The sequence below is a fragment of the Panulirus ornatus genome, chromosome 33 (genome assembly GCF_036320965.1).
Source record: "Panulirus ornatus isolate Po-2019 chromosome 33, ASM3632096v1, whole genome shotgun sequence".
NCBI classification, from domain to species: Eukaryota; Metazoa; Arthropoda; class Malacostraca; order Decapoda; family Palinuridae; genus Panulirus; species Panulirus ornatus.
The window spans coordinates 19731342-19756320 of NC_092256.1; the positions used below are offsets into that span (position 1 = coordinate 19731342).

General features: G+C 42.2%; 1 protein-coding gene across 1 annotated transcript in view; it reads right to left on the reverse strand.

Annotated features, from left to right (window-relative positions):
- Nucleotides 1-24979, reverse strand: part of LOC139759553 (uncharacterized) — a 143285-nt gene that overhangs the window by 21335 nt on the left and 96971 nt on the right. The window contains exon 2 of the mRNA XM_071681817.1: nt 10868-11283. Within this exon, the coding sequence (XP_071537918.1) occupies nt 10868-11283 (416 nt within the window). The remainder of the gene's footprint in view (nt 1-10867; nt 11284-24979) is intronic.

Sequence of the window (24979 nt, forward strand, 5' to 3'; positions counted from 1 at the left end):
GCGTCTGAGAATGAACACCTTCACGCTATGTAGCGTGATTATATCTTTATATTCCGTATACTCTGGGCGGAATGGTAATGGTCTGATTCACACAAGGTCTAAACTATCATGGGATATGATAAGAAGGAGAGTTGATGACTGGGTACGTGTCCTTGCCCTATGGGCAAATAGGATCCAGATCTTAATCAAGGGATATTAAGCAGATTCCCAAATGCGGATAATCATCCTCTAATGAAAACACTAATCATCTAAACCAGTTATTACTGTGGCTAGATATCAGCTCATCTTCACATGTGAACTAGTCTGTTCCAATAACCTAACCTGACCTAAACGATCCTGATCAAACCTGATATGAAATAATTCATTTATCACTCATGTCAAATACATTATTTATCACCCTTGTCAAATAAGTCCACTGGAATTCGACTTCACATGAATTTTGCAAAAATGCTTTCATTATCAGCTGTATGATAGGCCGCGACCCTGTTTTGGCTTCTCCCTTGGAGACCACTTCCCACCACACTAAGACAGCCGACGCTAATGTACCACAACTTCATCCAAATGTCCACATCAGCGAGTTTCAAGAGATTACGAGAGAGGGCGTCAAGACTCTCAGCGCAGCCCTCTCCTCAATTTCTGAATGCAGTAATGGCCCTCTCCCCCTCCCACCTTATTTTTTTGGGAGGGAGTAAAGTCTGGAGCAAGAAATGCCTAAGACATCATCATTTCTAAGGATCCCACAATCGGAGGATCGTAAGAGTAAGAGACGAAATGAAGAGTCGGAATCGAACCTCGAGGAGATAGCTTGTGTTTTTCCCGAATATAGATCGGAGAGTCATCGTGGGTGTGAACTTCTCCATGAAAATGGCTGAGGATGAATGAGAACAAGATGAAGAACAACAGCAGAGCAGATCATGCACTATGTGTAACATACATTTCAGGTTCCACCATTTATCATGATCATTAGTGTGTATGAATGGAAAGGGCGATCATTTGGGTTTCGAGTAAATTCGACGCAGCATAGGCAAAACATGCCCCAGTGAAAGCCACCACAAGTAAAAAGAAGAATAATTCAGATATGAAATGTAGAAATCAAATAATGCTCTCCAGGTGTCTGTATACCTGATTCATAAAGGTGGAAATGCTATAGAAATAGGGAACGACGAAAGAGGAAGTCTATAGCTTTGCCGAACGAAGAAAGAAGGAAGCATCATAACGGTCCATCCTCGTGTGGCCAGTCTCCAGACACAAACAATGGGAAGAGGCAGCCAGAAACGTGTAATGGATCCAAGGCTTGGTGCGTCGCAGTCAGGACCAGATAGTTAACGAGAGCACTTGAAGTAATACATGCAGAACAGGGAGAAGGCAGGAACATCACGGTGGACGGAAAGAGATGTTTGAAGAGAGGTGATGCCTGGAAAATTGACGAAATAGCTATCTAGTCCGCACATATACAACACCCAAACTTTTGGGAAACAAACTTTATGATGATGGCTGTGCCAGGTGACCAAAGCGGAGTGGAGGATATGGTTTTGTGTCCAGCATATTTATGGTATTACAAGGTTGAACTGTGACGTTCTGAAACTGAACATAGGGAAGCGAGTCACATCTAGAAAGAGATATAGATACTCGCACGTTGAAGGATGTTGACACTGGTATAGTTGATGCAGGCGACGCTACCGCATATAGACGGCAAAATGATCCAACTGTGCTCGCTCAGTCCTTTCTGCTCATCATTTTATGCTGCACATTAGTCCGTGATAATGGTACAGTGTAGTATATCATAATCACAACTGGTAAATAATACCTTCCTACATGCTTCCCACAACAGATGGAGTCTTCCTTTGACGCAGGTGATGAGTTTCCTTCATCCTGTGTCGGGTTACTGATATAGGAATAGTTCTTTTTGACCAAGAGATAAAAGGGAAGTGATTTTTTTTATATATATATTTTTCTCATTATCAGGTTTAAGTCGTGTAAAAGCCGTGTGTTTGTAAGAGAAAATACTGACAAAATAGAGACTGTGTGTGTATTTCATTGTGTGTGTGTGTGTGTGTGTGTGTGTGTGTGTGTGTGTGTGTGTGTGTATTGCCTTGACTTCCCGTACAATAAATGTAGTTCTCGAATCGCGAGGACCACAGCTGCGACCGGGATCTATATTACTGCCAGGAATTTCATCAGGGAAATCCAATTCACCTTTATTTCAAGCGAAGCCCAATTGCCAAATCAAGCCAATTGTCCTCCTATTTGGCGATGTGTCACCGGACACCCTCGTTAGCCTCCGGTGCTCAGTGATGTGCTCTTTTCTGAGCTCTAACCGAACGCAGAGAGCGAAAAGCAGAGGAAGGTAACGTATAAAAACTATTCCCTACGAAAACCTCTCAATATCACAACTATTTTCGTTGTATTTTGGAAAAAGAATTTGAGTGATAAATGAATAAGAATACTACCTTGAAATGATCCTGTCGGTACCTGTCATCCCACTGACATACTGAGAGAATCCATTGTCTATTATTCATCAAAGAAACGAAAAGAAATGTTGGTGCATCACCACCACGAGCACTCTGACACACGGCTACCCATGCAGAGAGAGAGAGAGAGAGTGAGAGAGAGAGAGAGAGAGAGAGAGAGAGAGAGAGAGAGAGAGAGAGAATCAGATTCTGCAACACAGAGAGACGACGGGCCGTACGGATTATCACATTCAAGGAGGAATGATGAGCGATCATGAGGGAAGCTCTGACCAAATGTGTACCTTAAAGCGAAAGAAGGTCAAAACACCGGACTTTAGCTACAGAAACATAGCCTGGATCATCTGGGTCGAGCATGTGGGCGTTGGCATGGACCTTTAGACTATGTGCAAGAAAAGATACTGCCCCAGTCTATCAGTGAGGTTGCAAAGGTTAGAGGCGTAAATACTCCATCAACACTTAATCTCTCCTAAAAACTGATGCGGCTTATCTGGCTTTGGGAGGGGAAAAGGAACTGTATTTATCTTAAGCTGGGATACAATTTTCATTGAAGTTCGCAGACGAAGATGTAAATCCCCAGTAACTAACAGGAAAAGATACAAGGGTAGGAACTACGAGATGAGAAAACTCCTTAGGAATACAGGCTTAGAAGCATACCTGAACGAATTATCTCCCTTATTAACTACATTCTTATCTCTTCCTGAAGTGTCTCGAACATATTCCTAAGTCTCTATTGTCTTAGGCATATGTCAAGTAACACAACAGTAAAGTAACGTGATTAGTGCAGAAGTTGTTACCAGCAGAAACTGATAGGTAGATATTTAAAAGTACGGGGAGGAAGGAGGATATACTTTTTCGTCCTAACAGGATAGACGAAGGAGAGATAATAGTACAGAAATATGTTGTTGAAGGAATACAAAAGACAGGAATGACTTCAGGAACTCGGAAATCTTAGTGCAGTATCATGAAAAAAATCTAACACACATACACAATATATATATATATATATATATATATATATATATATATATATATATATATATGTGTGTGTGTGTGTGTTACCGGAGAGGGCTGTATCATCGTCAGTTGACGAAACACAGGAGTCTCATCAAGGAACTTCTTGCTTCATTTCGCAGTCCATCCTCTCCCTTCTATTGGGTGTAGCGTCGTCTCTCTCTTTATAGCTAGTTAACGCTATCGAGGAACAGGCGAACAATGGCCCCATTTTCTCACATCCATCAATGCGTAGCTCACCGCAACTTGAGCTTACTTCTCCACAGACAACCCACCCTCAGTCCATTCCATCGCTTCCCCTGACCGCTTCATATCCCCTGGTTTAATATGGTGACGCTACGTCGAAATTCAATTCCCTTCCAAGATTTTTACCTTCACGATTACGCTGCTCATATAAGGTACAGTTGATCCCGTCCTTAATTGAAAAACCCATTTCAGTAGGAGGCACCACAGTTCCCGTTTACTAAAAGTACCGTCAATGTGGTCGGCAAATGAAGATCAAATTGCTCCAGTGTTATTACACCGTACATTGACTCGACGGTGAGCACACTCTTTCGTAATTTGACTCTCCGACAAGCTGCGTTGTCTGGGACCCATGTGGGACGCGGGTAATTGCCTTGGGTCGAGCACGGAGAAACCAGCGGATACCACTGCAGGTTACTAAGTGGGGAAGGGGCAAAGAGCACCTCTCTCTCTCTCTCTCTCTCTCTCTCTCTCTCTCTCTCTCTCTCTCTCTGATACCACTACAGGTTACTAAGTGGAGAAGGGGCAAAAGGCACCTCTCTCTCTCTCTCTCTCTCTCTCTCTCTCTCTCTCTCTCTCTCTCGGTTACTTTCTTACATATACGCGATGTGTTTCACGAAGGCAGTCCGCCTCATCACTGGTAAACAGTGCATTAAATTTCCATTCCGAACACCAACACAAAGGCTTGTACATCCTGTTACCGTCATGGCGGTACAAGCCTTTGTGCTGGTACTGGGATTTGAAACAGTAAATGAATTGTTTACATCTGATGAGTTGCAGTATCTCCCGTGAGACATGTGTATTGTAGAGTTTGAATGAATCGTCTAATCTTTTATTGAAGTGCGATTTATATATATATATATATATATATATATATATATATATATATATATATATATATATATATATATATATATATATGTGTGTGTGTGTGTGTGTGTGTACTGGACACAAGACAAAGAACACTTGGTCAAAATAGATATTACCTTCGAACTTTCCGCTAGACAGAGATGACCTTCCATAACCTGAATATGAACAGCCTGAACACAGAAGCTTTGGTGAAGACGAAAACTCTTGACAAATCTATATCACGTTTAACGAAATCGATATATTACTAAACTCTATATAGATATAGATAGATAGATAGAGAGAGAGAGAGAGAGAGAGAGAGAGAGAGAGAGCTAAGTGAGTCAAAACATGACCAGTGAGCAGCTGGATGCCTCCCTCGTTCAGGGCTGCCTACACAGAATGCCTCTCCACGGGGTGGCCCTTTGGTGGCCTCTTACAAGAGGATAGCCCCTGCCGGAAACCCTCCGGAAGGAGGGAGAATAGTATAGGCATCCTGCCAGGCTGGAGAGTGAGGCGAAGGTCTTATACTGGTGGTTCCTTTTAACTCGAAATGGTCATGATTTGGACAAGTTATTTTTTCCCCTGTGCCACGTTGTCCACTGTATAAAGAAAAAAATGGTTACTTGAATTCATGTATATAGAAGTTTGTACCTGAGTGACGTCTGTAGGGTTGGAGGAGTTGTGTTAGAAATCACGAGAGTCTTGCAGTTGCTGAACTACCTCTGCAGTTTGTGTGGACAGGAATCGCATGCGACGTTCACGCAGACGAATATGGCCACTTACCAAGGTAGCAAGGGATTATGCACACACACACACACACACACACACACACACATATATATATATATATATATATATATATATATATATATATATATATATATATATATTGGAAAGGGTTACAATTTTGCGCGTGATCAAGTATATTGCTATGAATCCATGGGTAAAATGAAACACGGTAAGTTCCACAAGTGCACTTTCGTGTAATAATCACATCATCATGGGAGACCCAAGAGAGAAATATAAGTCAGTTGATATACAACGAAGAGACGTAGCTAGGACGCAATGGAAAATCACATGTTTACCAAATGGCGTCCTAACTACGTCTCTTCTTTGTATATCAACTGACTGCTATATTTCTCTCTTGTCTCCCCTGATGATGTGAGTATCACACGAAATTGCACTTGGGAATTTATCGTTTCATTTTTCTGTGGACTCGTAGGAATATATATATATATATATATATATATATATATATATATATATATATATATATATATATATATAAAATATATGATTTATAGAATATTCAATGGAAAAGGCAGAACAATACTTCTAATTGACAAGGCAGTTTCCCTGATTCAGTATTCATAACACAAGTCATACTTTATGCACAACCTCACCAGCTTCAGTTCAGACACCGGCGCTGTTGACTCCCACCAAACGCGAGGGAGGAAAAGAGAAAAGTAAAGGTGAGGCGAGTGTTTTTTTTTTTTTTTTTTTTTTTTTTTGCGATTTCATTTCCAGAAAACAATTTCGTGTACGTCAGCATGTTTGGAAAAAGTAATTATCATTACCATCATCCACAGAGCTCTCACGCTGGCTGGGGTGGGGGCGTCCCACCCTTGCCGGCAATGAGGCTTGGGGATGGAGCGACGTTAGGGAGGGAGGCTGAGGAGTGAGGTGGTGGTAGAGGGGTGGGGATGGGGGACATGGAGAGGGAGGATGACGGAGGGAGTGTTGGACGAGCGAAGAAAAGGGGTAGTAAGAGGAGGAGAGTGTCTGAAGAAGCAGGAAGGGAGGTGGAAGTAAGGTGAAGGAAAAACGAATGTATAGATGGTAATAAAGTAAGATAAAAAAAAGCTAAAAGATAGGAGAGAACATTGTAGGAGAAGGGGAGAAAAAATAGAGCCCTTGTGGAAAAAGAGGGAAAAGAAATGGATAACATGAGACGGAGAGAAACATTTGAAGGAGAAATGAGAACAATGGCGAGGAATATGAGAGAGAGAGAGAGAGAGAGAGAGAGAGAGAGAGAGAGAGAGAGAGAGAGAGATTAAAGGAAGGGGAGAAAAGAGAGAAATGCAAGCAGCGAAAGGAAGATTCGGGCGACTGTAAGCAGAGATGGCGGTAGGTCGAAATGGGATTGCCTGGATCAGCAGGAAGTATAAGTGAGGTCACAACGGACCCCCGACCACTCCTGATGGAAACGTAAAGGAGCATGACCTCTGCTGTTGCCTTCTTAATGGAGTCAGATGCTTCTCTCTTGCACGGAGAGGAGGGATGGGATCTTGATCATCCTGTGTACTTAACAAATGTGTTCATGTTTATATACACTGGTGTACGTGGTTCTGACTTCTGTTGATGGTCCATATACTTGGGTTTATGTGTCTTTAAGGGTGACTATGGCATGTAGCTTCTTTGACGTGCGTGAGGCTGCGTTGCATATGTAATAGTCTGCTTGGCGACAATGGTCTCGGAATATCATTTCACTTACGAGTTGCTGGCCACTTAGTAATACATATCATTAATATATATATATATATATATATATATATATATATATATATATATATATATATATGTATATATGGGTGTGTGTGTGCACTGTCTTTCGTTTTTTTTTTCTTGATATTCGGTTTACTTGGAAATTATCCAATAGAGGCAGACTAGGTTGTTTGACAGTGTGTAAAGTGGGTGTGATTTGCTCTAAGTGTTTACTCACGTGGCACTTTTTCCTACATAATTGGTCATGTGGCTATATTAGCTGAACATTGATTCGTGTGGCTGATTTGTTTTTCACATATTGGTTTCATGTAGTTGTGATCCGTTCAGCATGCCGGTTCTTGTGGCTGTGTTGCTGGCAATAAATTGTTTCATGTGGCTGTTTTTCTCTACATATTGGTCCCTGTGGCAGTGATATTATGTATCAATTGGTGTAAGCTGAGGTATTGTTGTTTACAAACTAGTTATGTGGCTGTGTTGCTGTCTACACATTAGTTCATGTGGCTGTGCTATTGTCTAATCATTGATTTATGTGGATGTGTTGATGTATGTGTTGATGAAGTGGTTTCTACGTCATTTATGTTCAGGGTGACGCAGCTACAGTCTGACCTTGTTAACTCTAGTTCTATAAGGCCTGTAACATCATGTAACTCTATTGACTCTAGTTTTTGTAACATCTGTAGCAGTGATACATTAAGGAAGTAAATGGACCCAGTTATGCATAGCCTACCTTCTTCTTTTTCTAAGAAATCTTCAAAGTCCTCATATAACTTGTATTAGTGATTCACAAAGTTCGATAAATGGATTCAATATTATGTTTTCTGTATGTATATATATATATATATATATATATATATATATATATATATATATATATAAATTTTTCATGAATGAAATCTTTGTCCTTCCGTCTGACTGTCTGAAAGTTTCATGAGAACTTTTCAAAGTCCTCAGTCAAAGCGGGAAAAAGTTTCTTTCCCCCTGCTTCCGTTTGCTGGAAATGCAGATCTCAAATGTATTCCATGAGAATGGAAAATAAGCTCTGTAAATATTTTTCCTTTCGCTGGCCTTTGAAGAGGATCTATACCCCAAGCTTCCACATAATATCGCCATCGAGGCGAGTGATAACACACACTCATCCTAGATAGCTTTCATGACGGGTGAAAGAGGCGAGGTTGGTGACGAGTGAAGAAATGCAAAGGAAACGGTGGGGACACGAAAGTACTAGGGTCCTGGGCTAGACTTGGCGGAGGCACACAAGAAGATATATCACGGCTGAGGACGAGTGACAAGCCGGGGAAAGTGGAAACCGTTGTTCCCAGACCTATGGAGGAAAGTGTGTGAGAAGGGCGGGGTTCGTGGAAGCCGATCATCCGCCTTGGGGTAAAAATTGGACAAAGGGGCCAATCTAGGGGTGAAGGAAACAATGAGGAAGATGTGATTGATGGCTTGAGTAAAAGAAGAAGAGACAGTGTGACGAGACATATAGAAACACTAATTTCTGTGAGGAGAGTGTACTTATGAGTACCCTCTAACCTTCGGTGGGATTTGGTCATCATTCAGATGTGATAAATATCTGGAGAAGGAGAGAGAGAGAGAGAGAGAGAGAGAGAGAGAGAGAGAGAGAGAGAGAGAGAGAGAGAGAGAGAGAGAGAGATAAAACGAAATAAGATGCCATCTGTTATGATACCTCGTCTGATTCAAGTATAATCCTATAAAAATGATTTTCTTTTCTAATTGCAAAATATCACCTGCAAATATTGAGGGTTTAAAACCTAGGCTAATGGCTTATACCAGAATTTCTCCCAGTAGTTTTTTAGCAGAATGATCCTGACTTGAGGAAAGGCAGAGCAAATTGACCTAGATTTCTGCCAGCACTTCAGAATGATCTCATCCCGAGCCATCAACAAAAAAAAAAAAAAAAATAAAACCCTCAGCTGGATGAACTTGGTGTAACTTCTGCAACCTCATTTTATCCGCCGAAACTTTGCAATCGTAAACACAATTTCACCAAAGTCACAAGTCAGAGACGCATCCAGAAGACCATTCAAGAAAATCCGATTCAAATCTCGCCCCAGGATATCTTACGTGTCGGGAGCTGCTGGGGGTGAAGTTTACAAGGGTAATATAGGAGAGTTGGCCTTTGTGATATATGCCTTGTGGGAGAGCGGCGCAGATATCTCTGAGGGTTAGAGCTGGAGCGAGGGTGTTTGTCTTCGTTGATATTCATAATGCTGAGGGAGGAGTTTCGTTACTGCCTCACGCGAAAGGTTAGAGCAACAGCAAGAAACTGGTGAATAAAGGGGAAGTGAAATTTGCTTCTGTTCTCGATAAAAGAGGAAAAATAATGAAATGCGCAGTACACACACACACACACACACACACACACACACACACACACACATACATACACACACATATGAACATTATATATAAAGGGTGGGACTCCACCTCTTTGAGGTTACACTGCGAGTGGAAAAGTCACCTTCTGCGAGGCTGCATCATCGTTACTTGACGAAACGTAGTAGAGCCTCGTCGAAGCTCCACTCGTTCCTTAAGAAATCCGTCATTACCCTGATGTCTGATCGTCTCACAGCTTCGAGGCTGCAGAAGCCCCCATACAAGGGATTCTGATACTAAACATAATGATCGTAACTTCATCTAAAAATCCTTCATACGGACTGATGCAGGACAACACCCGTCAGAGATTAACGCATGAGGCAAGTCTTCGACATTCTGTCTTAGGGGTTTCGACACCGAGCTAATCAAGCTATGAGGATCAATGCTTCATGCGTTACTTTACAGGCAGGTATTGCTGTTCCTGACTTGCCTGCAAGCCATGAGTCGCAACCCCGATCACGGATGCATTGGCGGTGTTGTCGGCTCGAGGTGATATATGCATTTGATTCAAAACTTCAGGATTGCCACTGCGCCCTCTGCCTATTTTTGAGGCCACCACAACATTAACAAACGTGCATATAAAGTATTCATGGTTTCCTGATCATATTCATGACATTTCCCGGTAGGATCTAAGGAAATCCTTTTCTAGGCAGCAATTGTCTAGCCTCAGATATCATAGAAGTAAGATGACTGTAGATGTCAGTGTGTTCTATATATCGAATGACACGGGTTATATCAGGGTTTGTACATAGATGTCCTCAGAAAAGGAGGGGAAAGAAGAGATGAAAAAGAGTTACATGGTTACATAGGTACAAAGTACCAAGGCCCAGGCTAGGGTCCATTTGTGTATGTCTTAATCTTTGCACTAGTGTTACGTTGTGAAGTGGCATAATAAAATTTGAATCGCATCAAGGTATTGACCATGTATGACACGACAATCTAATGAATCAGAAATACATAAACGGAAAACGAGTCTTGACCGAAAATAGCATTGCTGATGAGAGAGAGAGAGAGAGAGAGAGAGAGAGAGAGAGAGAGAGAGAGAGAGAGAGAGAGAGAGCCGTAAAAAGTATACCTCAGTGTGACAGGTTAAGGAGTAGCCTGTATAACCAGTGTATACCCTAGCCAGGAAAACTACTAGAACCAGTCAGTAGATAATGAACTGTCTGAGTAAACTCGCAATGATAACCACTGAAGGGAGAGACGAGAGCGGCAACTGACAGCAATTGGAAGACATTACTAGGAAGGAGAAAGGAGTCGATAGCCTCTGACAGGACAGAAGATGGTGAGAGCCGTCAAGAAATCAGATGATGCTGACAGACTCTTAAAAAGCATTAGACAAGAGTTTCTTATATCCAGTAAGAGGAGAGATGAGAGGTACGAGTACTCACGCTCTTGTTGCCCAGGTTGTGAACCAGGCAGTGGAGGTAGGCGGCGTTGCCTTTGAGGCTGGAGACATTGCGGGGCGCCGCCTCGTCAAACACAGGGTGTAGAGGCATGGTGAGGGAGGAGCCTCCAGCTCCCCCGGAGCTCAGGTCCAGCAGGGGCTTGATGGGTTCCACGGGACTACTGCTACTGCCGCTTAGGTTCATCCCCAAGGGCGGGCTGCCACCCTTAGTGCTGCTGCTGCTACTGCTGCTGCTGCTGTGGCCACTACCGCTACTGCTGCTGCTGCTGTTGCCACTACTGCTGCTCCTGCCTGCCCGCCGCCCCGACTGCTGCTGCTGCTGCTGTTGCTGCTGCTGTGGCGGCGGGTGCAGAGACGTGTGGGGTGACTGCAGCGAGGGCGGCGCCACCACCACAGCTCCTGTGTAAAGCAAATGATAATGTGCATTAAAAATCGTTATGAGGCGTCATACCCGCAAAAATGCTTTCTCTCCCTCATTTAATGAGCAAGAGCCTAATGCGGCATTGCAGGCATCGTGAGGGACGTGATACAACAATATCCAGACATTTTTCGACAATTGACGTAGAAAATCATGTTTTCATTACCCGAATATTACATCCTTCAACGTAAATATCAAGCAACCCTTTTCACCTATGGACCTAAAAAGGCTGAAGACATTAGGAAAAAACTTTGTTTTTTTACTCCCGTCAACTCGCGAATTCGGGGAGGGAAAAATCCCTGCATGCCTTAAAGCTTCTCCCAGCAATAGAGGCCGGCCGTGACCCCCTAAATTAAGCAAAAGGGGAATTGTGATCCCGGTTGCTCCTTCATAATTTCTGATTACACCTACGTGTTGGCCAATCAGAGGGACGACTTTAATCTGCTCCACAATTTCAGAGCAAAGGCAGCACTCCAACAACACACACACACACACACACACACACACACACATACACACACACACACACACACGCAGGGTTAAGGTGTTCAGTACACACACACACACACACATATATATATATATATATATATATATATATATATATATATATATATATATATATATGAAAACTTAGAGGAATTTATCAAGTTCAAAAGAAAGCTAAATTCGTGTGGGAGTGCTGGTGGTTGTTGAATATCGAAAACCATTCGAGAATACATGAAAATATCACATTTCCTTGACCACCAAAGGAAGCCATATAGGGTATGGTTTGAGCTCGGCATAATTCTTTCCTTCTTTTCTTTCTTCCTCTCGATGCTTGCATGACAGCATTCCTATGGTTTGACTGTGCTCGTTAGGGGGGAAAATGCGATGCAGTTTACATGGGTGTATGAGTCTTCATGTCTAAATAGATATGTCGTCTTAAAGTCATGGTCTAATAAAGTAACATGACATGTTGTTTGATGGTGATATGATAGTGCTAATGGTTAGGAATAATGATCTGTGTGGTGTTCTGGATGGTGAAAGATGAATAAGATTGACATATGCAGTTATAGAGGGATTTTAGGTAGACAGTTTCAATAAATATACATGTCATATATATCCCTCTATAGTTTAGAAGGCGTGTGCTAAACATATATATATATATATATATATATATATATATATATATATATATATATATATATATATATATATTTTTTTTTTTTCTTTTCTTTTAAACTATTCGCCATTTCCCGCATTAGCGAGGTAGCGTTAAGAACAGAGGACTGGGCCTTTGAGGGAATATCCTCACCTGGCCCCCTTCTCTGTTCCTTCTTTAAAAAAAAAAAAAAAAAAAATCTATATATATATATATAGTTTGGGAGGACGTACAGAAGAGAAAAATAACCTAAATGATCCTGGAAAAAAAATATTGTTCTCCAGGATTAGAGAAAAAAGAAAATCCTTTATCTTTTTCAGTGATTTCATTCTCACAATATTATTCCTGTACATAGATTATATGAGCCAGAGTCTTGAGGTCGTTCCACCACTCACGGATATTCGCGGACATGCAGTAATATTCAGGGTGTTCAGCGAATTGTTCAGAATGGAGTATTTCAGGGGTTTGCATCACTCGGGGCTGAGGCACAGCTGATTCTGATGAGGATAATTAAAGAGATTACGAGCTAACTCGAGGAAATGACTTCTCGTCTGCCTCCTGAGACATGGCTCTTCATCTCGTATACCTTCTATAATGTGTAATAAAGCTTGTGTTTACAGAAGGACAAATTTTGGCAAAGTTTTGAGCATTTCGAAACGAGGATTACAGTTCGTTTTTTCTGTATGTGGTTGCACTGAGAAGCAGCGTATGTTTTTACCATACACGGTTGAACTGAGAAGCGGATTATTCTCTCATAATTAAGACCATTTGTACAGGGCAAGATCTCTGGTCGCCAAATGAATTTGGGGAGGGATTTCTGCAAGGTGAGGTGCCATGTTGGTAAGAGAGGGAGCGAGTTAAGAGTGAGTTTCACTGCTGCTGATGGTGCATAGCCAAGCTAAGGAGAGTCGTAATATTTCATGGAATGTCCCTCAGATCTCAAGTAAGGAACAGATGACAGAGGAGCTAATTAGACAGCGGAGGGAATGGGAACAGGGAAATAGATGGATAGATAGACATATATATATATATATATATATATATATATATATATATATATATATATGAGAGAGAGAGAAAGAGACAGACAGAGACTCACCGACAGAGAAAGAGATAAAAGCAAAGGTGGACTCAAAGACAAATAATGAAAGACAAAGACAGACAGAGAAGCAGGCACCCTGACAGGCATAGAGTTTCCCCCCACACAGGCCAGTACAAACACATACACCTCCGCCACGAGATACCATCTGACACCCACGTCTAGGACGCCCTTCTCAAAGGCCAGGAAGCACTCACACACAAGTCCATTTCCAACTGCTGAGGACCTGGTTCTTGCTCATGTGAAAGCCTTTTAAACATATGATATCAGTTCGCCTTCCATAGCGTTTAACGTTTCGAATAATGAGAAATATGTAGACTGAGTATCGATGTTAAATGCCACTCTGGTTTTCTCTAAAAGTTTACTTGTATCTCGTTAGCAATTTGTTGTTTTAGTGTGGCTGGGTACAATCATTGCGCCAACGACTTTCTAGGAGGAGAGAGACAACGCTCCTCTGGCTCTTAGCCAGATAATTGCCTGGATGTCTGCTGCTGTAGATGCAGTGTGTGTGTGTGTGTGTGTGTGTGTGTGTGTGTGTGTGTGTGTGAGAGAGAGAGAGAGAGAGAGAGAGAGAGAGAGAGAGAGAGAGAGAGAGAGAGAGAGAGAATGTGTTGACTGAGATGCAACTGAGTTTAATCATAACAAACCGCAGCAACAACAGTTCATAGATACGTGTGTTTACCTCTCGACTGTACCTTTCGTCCTAGCTGTTTCCAGAGGAACTTATGGGCTCCAGTAACCTAGGGTCTGCTGTGAAGCCTGCAGTAACCTACGGTCTGATGTGAAGCCTGGAGTAACGTACGGTCTGATGTGAAGCCTGCAGTAACCTGGGGTCCGCTTGTGAAGCCTGCAGTAACCTAGGGTCTGCTGTGAAGCATGAAGTAACCTGGAGTCTGCTTCGAAACCCTCTAACGTCCGGGTCCACGGAGACATGAAGTGACAATATTGTTTGGTCGTCCTTTTAGGACTTATCTCCCTCCCCCCCCTCTTACTGTGAAGTAATTAAGTAAGTTCCATAGGGCTTAAAGTAGCTTGTTAAGTGTGTGAGTGAGTCACTACTCACGCCAGATGTGGTGGTAAGTATGTAAGACCTGCAGCGGGTGGAGTTACGAGGAACTTATGACTGATCGTCGTCTGATCGAGACTGAAGCAATGCTGAAGTTTCCGGGAACACCCGTGTGTGTGTGTGTGTGTGTGTGTGTGTGTGTGTGTGTGTGTGTGTGTTTCTGTGTCTGTGTGTGTGTGTCTGTGTGTATACCACCTGTGAACCACTTCCTGGGTCAAACTGGCGTGAACAACACTCAGGAACGACACGATCTTACATGAGGTTAATGGCAATGTAGCTCAAGGCACAGTATAAATAGTGGAACTCGTCTCTGTCTATGATACTGAATAGCTAGGGTCAGGTAAGGTTGATGGGCGGGTAATAGGGTCATAAGTTAGCGATAGATTAGGTCGGATAAGTTTTGGTGTAGGCAGCTTGGGTTACTCTCGTTCTTGGGTTCCTAGCCCTTGGGGTTGCTAGGAATAGTCCACCGTAATTAACTTAATTTTTCTGGTTATAATGAACTATCACTAATAACCTGCTTTGTTCTAGGGACGTATGAATAACCGATTACAACCTGTTTTATTCTTGAGCGTGACCATAAACGCTTTAGAAGAGATGGAGCGGTTCGTCATAGGGAGACAATAAGGATTGAGAGTTATTGCCATAGGTGATGGAAATACCAGAGCATGTCTAATGATGACTGGATCAGTTTATTTTGTCTAAGGAGGGTGGTGGATACCTCGTGTTATATGCCACTGATGAATAAAGTCTATAATACATAAGGCAGGTTGAAGCACTTTCTGCCGTTTAACTTTGGAATCGGTTTGCAATTGCCCTCAGGTGAATGGAAGCAGCTCTGGGCACATGTAACTAACTGATGGGAACGACTTCAGTTGTCGTGTGATATCTTGTCAAAGTAACTTGGGTTGTATGACAGGGACGACTTGAGTAGTTGTAAGATATTTCGTCGAGACGCTATGATAGGTTGCATGAGGCTTGTGTTGTCAATCACTGGTTCTAATGATGGTAGTGTGTTTGTGATTGTATTCTAAATGCAACACCGTGTAACGTAAAAGAATTTTTTTTCCCGTTTTAGTAATCTCTTATGTTATTAGCATTACTACTATTTGCAGAGCTTTGATAAAGTCTTTTTCTCTTTCGCTCATTTCTCCTCCATTTTCTATCCGGCCTTTCCCCTCACTCATCTCTTCTGCCTTTTTCATATTCTCCCCCCACCCCGCCCATAGCAGTAGCTTTCTCGCTTCATCTCCTTTTCATCTATTCTTCTCGTATAACCAGTTACAACTGGTCGTTAGTCCAATGGCATCTTGGATGCCGGCTCTTCCTCTGGTATTCTTCTCATTTCAAAGTGAAAACAAACTTGATCAATTGTCATTGGACGCAGAGGAAGGACGGAAAAAGTAATACACACTTTTTTTCATACTGCTCTGATTGGCTATCCAGAGCGCTTATACGATGCATCTGTCGTCTGGAATGTAAGTCTGTGACGCAGCTAAGTTAGGAATGCCTGTTTCTGTTTGCCTCAGGTATTCGATACTTCTTATCGTGTACTACGTTTTGCCATAGTGAAAATATGCCACAAGAGGTAGGAAAAAACGGGGGATGTGTGTGCGCGTGTGTGCGTGTGTGTGGAAAGAAAGGCATTATCTTTACTGCTTCATAATCAAGAGTCATGATGTTACTCGTGTATCGCTGAATATTGTTAGAGATTTATCAATCCGTACTTTCATTCATCCCGTTTGAACACATTCATTTTCAAAATCTCTATTAGGAAAAAAGAAAAAATACCGTTGTAAAAATTTATCTTTTTTTTTTGTCATTTACAGTATTACTATCTGGATCAACACTGAACAACGAAATTTAATTTAGTTTTAGATGATAATTGTTAGGGATATTTGCACTTTGGAAAACATTGTATGAAAAAGCACGGAAGCTCCTGATGCATTAATTAAGTCTAATCTTTCTTACTGACGTCAGACTTGTGTGCACGTGTTTTTGTCCGTTGTGTGTGTGTGTGTGTGTGTGTGTGTGTTCATGAATGGCTCCGCTGTCATCAAAGTCACCCATGTATAAACCACAAAAAGTTATATTTCTATTCATTCATTATTTTTTTCATCCACTCTTATTCTCACAATCCGCCCCAGGGTTATTGGCGTTCTCCCCTCGCTAGGCCTCCTTTCTTCGTTTCTTCTCCCCTCGCACAGCCAGTGTCTATGATGGTTCTCCCCCCAACATTGCCCAGGGGGCGGGTGGTAGGGCGGTCACGTGTCACACCACAAAGGTTCGACGCTGTGTTTACAATTAGGTGTGTAGGAAGCGGCTGCCTGCCAGCTCCTCCCTCCCCAGGGCTTCTGTATCAGCTTCGTCTTATACACGTTCTGTCGCACCCACTGTATCATTTCACCTCCCGTCAAATAATGGTCTCAGGCTGTGTAGATTTGTACTGGTCGAAAGTAGGACAGATGGTTTTGCTCTCCGTCGTCTATATCACAGGGAGGGTCTGTATAAACAACAATCAACTCGGCAATAACAACGCCATAACTGGGGCCGGGTAGTCAAGATTGATGTGGGGGTTGTGGTGGTGGTGGGGGGGATGTTGTTAATGTAGCTTATTGGTTGAGGAAACCTCCCGTAGGTCAGTGTTACACTAGTGTTGCCTTGTGGAACACTACACCGACCCACGGTCTCGAATGGAAGAGAAATAATATATGCTAATCTACGACTTTTCAGACGAGGAGAGAGAGAGAGAAAAAAAAATGTTTGAACGTTCAACACGAGCGCCAGGATGAGGACCATCCTACAGGAAATGTGAATATGAAAAAGGATTTTTTTTTCCTTTTCTACTTTTTCGATGGGAAGGCAAGGCTTTGCTGTGCGGCCACCAGGATCCCATGGGATGGATAACCTAGACGTGAGGGGGTTGGGAAGCTGTTATGTACATGCGTTACCACAGTCTTGCCTCGCCCTCGTCTGCAACACATAATTCACATTGTAATGGGCAAACTCTGTCTTCTCCTAAAAGCATTCTTTTTGTTCACTCTTCCGCTGTTGGATCTTCGTATAAATATCCTGAGCTGCGAACGTGAGTGAGTGTGACGTGACGTCGCGTCACGTGCTTGAATCCACTTGTGTCACGTCTGGGGTTTTCAGTCAAGATTCACTTATTAGGCAAAAATCTCACGAAGGTTTTCCTTGCCTTCTTATTCGCATAGCTTGACCTTGTGGGGTGACGGTCTCGCTGGTAGCTGGAGGATTGATTATATCCTGACCCAGTTGCCAGGTAGTGATGTTTCTTCACAGAGCGTCACCACTGTCACATGTGTTACACGATTATACAACTTTTAGCCGTGTTACTCGTCGATAGTAACGTCTTGCTGCTACACCATAGGTTTGTTCTGCTGCTACATCACTAGTGATTAGTGGTGTTAACACTGTCGATTTGATTTGATTATTTGCCTTAAGAGCAGCCAATTTACTGTGCACTCCCACCCATCCTGCAGATGGAGGTACAGAAGGTGAGAGTGTGCACAAGGTCCAGGGACTGGGCATCGGTGATTGAACTACCAGTGGTGAATAGATCGTATTTTTACGTTACTAGAGGCCAGAGTCAGTCGCTTCTGACGATGCATGTGGCCAAGTTGCGATACAGTTGGCCATATTCGGCCATTTTGAACTGGAAGTGGCCACCACTCGGCATTGTTAGATTGCCAGATCCGGCTATGTTACACTACAAGTGACCAAATCCAGCCATGGTACACTGAACCCTGCTCTTTTACACTACAAGTGGCGAAACCCGGCTATGTTACACTATAAGTGGCCAATGCCGGACATGTCACATTTTAGGTGGTTAAACCAGGCTTTGTTACACTTGGTGTCCACGTCCAGCCGCATCGCAACATACGATTAATGCCACATGCAATTTCACACTGAAGTTTAAGTGCTGCTGGGCTAACACTGTTGCTCGTCGATAGCTCTGTTCTAACACGTCATGCTGTGTTTACCTTCACTGTCGACATATTCTGCTATGTTGACGTGTTTACATTCAGCGTTGGCATGTACTGGTGTGTTTACACCCAGTATCAAAACTTGGTGAAACGGATGGCAGTCACTTTTCCCTGTGCTCAGATCAATGGTGGCCATGTATCACCCTTACTTAAACCACCGTTGCTCATAATTCAACTCTCTCCTTCTCTTTTCTCTTTCCTTATGCCCGGGTGTTAGGCAAGACCCGCTATATATTTACACCATCGGCGGATGCCTTTCTCCCTCTTTGTTTACACCCTGCAGGGGGGGGGGGGGGAGAGGAACAAAACCACCACCACGCCTGCGGTGAATCTCCCACGACCCAGCGTCTGAACCCAGGGGCAGTAACGTTCGCAATCACCCGCGTCATCTGCTCACATTTCCTCTCCTCTCCCTCACTTGCCGGGGTCCCTCCCACTCCCCTCCTGCTGCTGTCATTGCTCTAATTATCGTAATACCGTCGCAGCCTCGGACGAGCTGTCGTGGCGACTACTCCTCCACCGTTCGGTCTGGGGCGACAGTAAAAGTCATGGTGTAATCAACAAGAGAGGAGCGGAAGAGCGATATCACGTTTAAAAAAAAAATTTGTGGGGACGGTCGATGCGGATCTACTTTCTTATTCTGTTGTCCTTGGCACAAGAGTCGAGGGAATGCCGCTTTCCTGCTCTGTTCTCCCAGTAGTTGAGGAAATACCGCTTTCCTGTTCCGTTGTCCCATAATTGAGAACAGACGTGGTTTAGATTTTTCATAAGGAAACGGCAGAGGAATCGAGGGACAAGCTTTTAGTAAGATGTCGCTTATGACACAGTCATCTATAAGTATGGCACTCGCCACATTGTCTGCATTTGCCTGTACAAAGCAAGTATCTGTCCCTCTGTGGTATGTGACACTGCCATTGCAATAATGGTACCTGATACAGTTCCACTGTGTGTGTAACACGCGTTTCAAACTCACTTTAAAATGTGGCACCGTGTATAAAGTTCAAGCGCTTGTGTCACACGTTGCTCGTGCACGTGTAACGTCCGACGTAAATACTACATGTGCGACACCCGACACATCCAATAAACACTGACTTCAACAATGAATTCGACGACGACGTAGTCACAATTGTTGCTAACCTCCAGTATTCTCCTTTGTCGCCCTTTTCTCCCTCTTTTCCCCCCTCGCTCTAATTACCCCCCCCCCTCTCTCTCTCTCTCTCTCTCTCTCTCTCTCTCTCTCTCTCTCTCTCCCCTTACTCTCCGCCATTACCTCTCCTTCTCTCTCTTTCTTTTCCCCTCACAGCCCACGAGGCCGGCAATTAGCGGGAGGGAGACCTTCTGACGCATCATTGCTCTTGAGACATTTGTTCTTGCCTTTACGGTCTATCCCAGCTCTGTGTAAGTCACTGTTTGTCTACCGTCCTCTCTAGCTGTCTGTCTGTCTGTCTGTCTCTGTCTGTCTGTCTGTCTGTCTGTCTGTCTGTCTGTCTGTCTGTCTGTCTGTCTCTCTCTCTCTCTCTCTCTCTCTCTCTCTCTCTCTCTCTCTCTCTCTCTCTCTCTCTCTCTCATGATTTCTGGCTTTTATCATAGCGTTCCGGTTGTACCAACGAATGAAATCACTATATCACTAAAAGGCACAGGATATGTAATAGCTCTCATTACATTACAGTGGTTAGTAAGCCACTGAAATCGAAGAGTCATTGAAATAGAGACTGCTAAGTACCTTCCATTACTATAATTAGAGAGATTTGACCAGACTTAACGAAAGGAAACCATTGAATGTACAAAAGATCTTACGAATCCAGGCTCAGTATACCTATGTATAGAACACGGATTTGGGAATCTCTGTGAATATTTACAGCGGTGGACAGACCCTCCTTCCCTTTTGCATCAACTATTGAACTGACACATTCAAGACAAACAGTGGATTTTCACCCCAGTAGCCTTTCAGAGTTCCCCTTTGCCTCTCCAAACACACACACACACACACACACACACACACACACACACACACACACACACACACCCCTGAAACACGTCCCTTGCCCCTCACGCAGCGTGTTGTCACCGCACCACACCCTTACACTGTAGCTACCCAACTAATTCCCTCCCACCATTTCTACCAGACGATTACTTTAGAGTTCCCCTCCGCACAAAGCCTAGTTACGGTCTCTTTACGGCCCTGCGGCACACACAAACACACACACACGCACACGCTTGTCTATACCTCTGACCTTTTCAATTTCTATCTTGCTACTCAACTCTAGCCATCATTTTTCCAGCCGCTTATCGTTATGTTTGACCTCCGGATACTACTTCATATATACCCCTGGAAACCCTGACCTTCCTTTGCTATTCGTATTAGTTCCCTGGCATTGGTGATCTTTTGCTATCAGTCATATATCCTTGATGCCCCTGATACTTCAATGGAATCCTTGATCTTTCTTGGTTATTCCTAATGCCATCCTAGTATCGTATTCTGGTCCTAATACATCTTACGCTTCCCATGCTGTTCCTAATGTAATCCTTGTCCCTCATTGCTTTCTGTACTATTTAGCTTCAGTCTCCTAACCTACACCCACCTTCACTCCCACGTAGTGTGTGTGTATGTGTGTGCGGCTATTCCAAGCGACACTTGGTAAACATGACCATCTATGCCTCCCAAACGAAAGCGTGATATGGATTACCATAATTCTATTTTGCTTTCTCTCCTCCATACACGAGTATCAGGCTTGGTATGAATATCTATGAGCACCTGAATACCTACATTTTGGAAACAGAATCTCTGGTATATATATATATATATATATATATATATATATATATATATATATATATATATATATGATTATCGACTAAAACTGGTCATCGTAAGTATTTCATGCCTTGCATATAGATGCAATAATACTGCATCATCTGTACGGGTCTGGCCCTATAAGCACCGTTCGTACTAAGAAATCCAACCACCATGAAAGGATTCACTGAATGTTCGTGGTGTTGTTCGCTCACCGTACGACACAGATTATGGAAGATGTGAATTATCTACTTTTGATAATGTATGATTCTGGTTTACTGAAGCAACTGCCAGTCTGCAGCGATCGCAAAAAAAAGTAAAATATGCAAATAAGTATAGCTTGTTTACTGTTCAGCGCAGGTCGTGAGGGGAATGTATTCAGAAAATGTCCATATCATTTTTAAACACAGCCGTTAATGTTTTCCCCTCAAAGGGAAATCCGCCACACTTAATATTCCTTCATTAACTCAACCGCTTCTTTACGTACAGTGGTAATATAGACAGATAGACGTCTCTAGTCACAGATTTGATATCTTCGTTAGCCACTCACAAATTTCGAGTTGCTAATGAAGAAGAAGACCAGATAGGCTTACTGGATTGAATTTCTCTTTGTTGGGGGAGTATAGCATTCTGTCTGTTGGTTATACATCGTCTTAATTAAGATATTGTTATTCATGTCTTCCTTGCTACCTCGTTATTCCACCACGCACTCTTATTTCCCCCTCTCCTCCGTTCTCTCTTAAGGCTCTTACCATTTCTGCTCTCTTCCATGTTCGCTCTTTATTGTCAGTTTCCTCTCCTACAGAGGCGATGGGTTGATTAATTATTCTCGTCACTCTAGGTCTGCCAGGAATGACACAGTCTACCTCATCACCAGCTCCCATCAGCCCAAGATTACTCCCTCGTCTAGAAAAGACTTGAGAAACTTTTCATGATGCTACATAAACCAATGGTTTTCAGTTCCCCTGTAACACCATAGTGACCGAAGGAGTGTACATTTTCAGTGGAAGCTTGTTTTCAGAGCCTAGCTAATCATAGGATCCAAATTTCTCAACCATTTATAGCTAAGAGTTATATAATCAAAGTAATGCAAGTGCTAACAACTCGATGTGGATAAAATCTCCAAACCTCGTCAGATGTGTTGTTATGGAGACCGTAAAAGCCTTGCTAATGAGTTGTTTTCGCAAGAAGCTTCGAATTCGCTATGGACAATTATCAAAGAAAGCTTATCAACTTTATTAGCGGGAGTCTATAAGTTTCCTTTAATGAGTAACATGCATACCTGACAACGAGATGAGTCACCTTCATCAGCATAAGCGTAAGGATCATGGTATGAAGACTAGTGTAAAGAGTTCTTCGTTGAAGTATCGTAGATTATGAGGTAAATCTGCTAAAACCGAAATAGTTTGGAAATACCCCACTGGGGACTTGTATAGATAAGAAGAAAGACCTGGATAATGATTAATCATCGAAAAACAGTAACGACCTCACTAATCGCCTCTTGAGCAGGTCATTAACAGTCATGTCCCTAGTCATCTGGCGTGATTCATTGTTCAAGAAACCTTCGCTTGTTTACGTACACTTTGTCACTGTAGAAAGTAGCTAAACAACAGCTAGTGATATGAATCCCGAAGTTCACTAAAGAGAAAAAAGTGACGGATCTTTTTAAGTCCTTTTTGAATAAGAGAATACATTCCTCCTGCCCAGCCAGACCAGACCAAAAGGATTCTAGTCTCATTACGTCTATATCCATCCTAGGGAAGTGTCGCGCATAGGGGTAATGTAAGACGATACCCGATAATTGAATATCGAACTCCGTCCCCATACCTTTCCTGAAGGGTGAAAACATACCACATAAGAGCATAGGGGGGTAAGGTAATGAGAGGGTGTCAGGTCGCACTCTTATGAAACAAATTGTATAAAAGGGAAAATGAGTTATATGTATACATGAATCAAAGACAGTAACAGTAATAGTGATAATAATCGAAAAAATAATTATGCATCTATTGAAATTAGCGTTGATATGGAAATAATGCCATGTTTCATTTCAGAGAAATCTGGTAACTAAATCACATTTATACAAAAGAGAGTGAAGTGTTGTGCGACGATTTTTGAAACCAACTATATATTATTTATTTCTAGCCATTTTTCTGTTCCAGTTTTTCTTTTATGTCTCTACATTTCCACTAGCATACCCGGTAGATGAATAGAATTCTACATCACATGAAACAAATCCCCACTCACAGTCCTCTCACTGCTTTTATACATGCCAGGGTCACTCCAGTGTATAAGATTCTTCATCTTGGTCTCCAGCTCTTTAAGATGTCAAGATGGGTTGATAGCTCTGTCATTTAGGAAAGATTTCATGTTAGTGTCTCTCGTATGCGGGATAAGAAAAATTCTCTCTCTCTCTCTCTCTCTCTCTCTCTCTCTCTCTCTCTCTCTCTCTCTCTCTCTCTCTCTCTGCCCCTGACTCTCCCGGGAGTAACTTGAGAAGACACTGAAATCCTTCGCTCTCTGCAGCTTGAATTCTCTTTGCCTGTCTGACTTAGCTCTTCCAGTGAGAGATCTGAATCATCTGCCCGTAAGACCTTTTCCACGGCATGACATTAATCCGGAGGTAATTTGCTCTTTCATAGCTAAATTTCTTGGTCTCATAGAACGTGATTATGCGATAATTGCCGGCTTCTAAGCTAGCCTGATTAACGAGAGAGAGAGAGAGAGAGAGAGAGAGAGAGAGAGAGAGAGAGAGAGAGAGAGAGAGAAAACATCGTACCAGAGGAGGAATGGTCACACTTCACTATATATTTTCATTTTTTATTTTCCTGATTCGTTTTCACAACCAACGGACCTTGTAGTAACGCACTGCGGGAGTGATGGCATGTGTATATCTTGCCACTTCTGTGTCCTGACACCACCATTTGTGCATATATAGTGACAGATTTTATATTTTCATATATATATATATATATATATATATATATATATATATATATATATATATATATATAAATATTCACAAAGCAGTTTATGTATATTGCATCAGTAAATTGACGGAAACGAGAAAGAAAGAACACATTTGCATAAAACATTTAATTAGCGTTGCAATTTTTGCTTTTATTCTATATATATATATATATATATATATATATATATATATATATATATATATATATATATATATATCGGATATAGAACCGTCACCAGTTCAGCAAATAGGTTGCTCTACTTACCTATGAATATTCATTTTCCTTACACAATAATGTCCTGGAAAATAACAAATTGTAGCTCAGTTATCATATCAGTTGTAGGATACGGAAAGTTGCAACAGTTTTAATTGAATAGTAAATGTTCTCCAGCTTCATTATTCACTATGGTTTTTTTTTTGTCTTTGCTCCAGTTTAATGTGGGTCACCCTCATTTTTTTTTTTTTGTATCTGATGCTTGTTTTTTCACATTTAGTCTCTAAGACTATTTTTTCTTGATTTATCTTCCAAACCTTAATCTTGTTTTGTAAACTATATTACCCTTATGGGCATCACTATTTTACGCGTAATATATGTATAT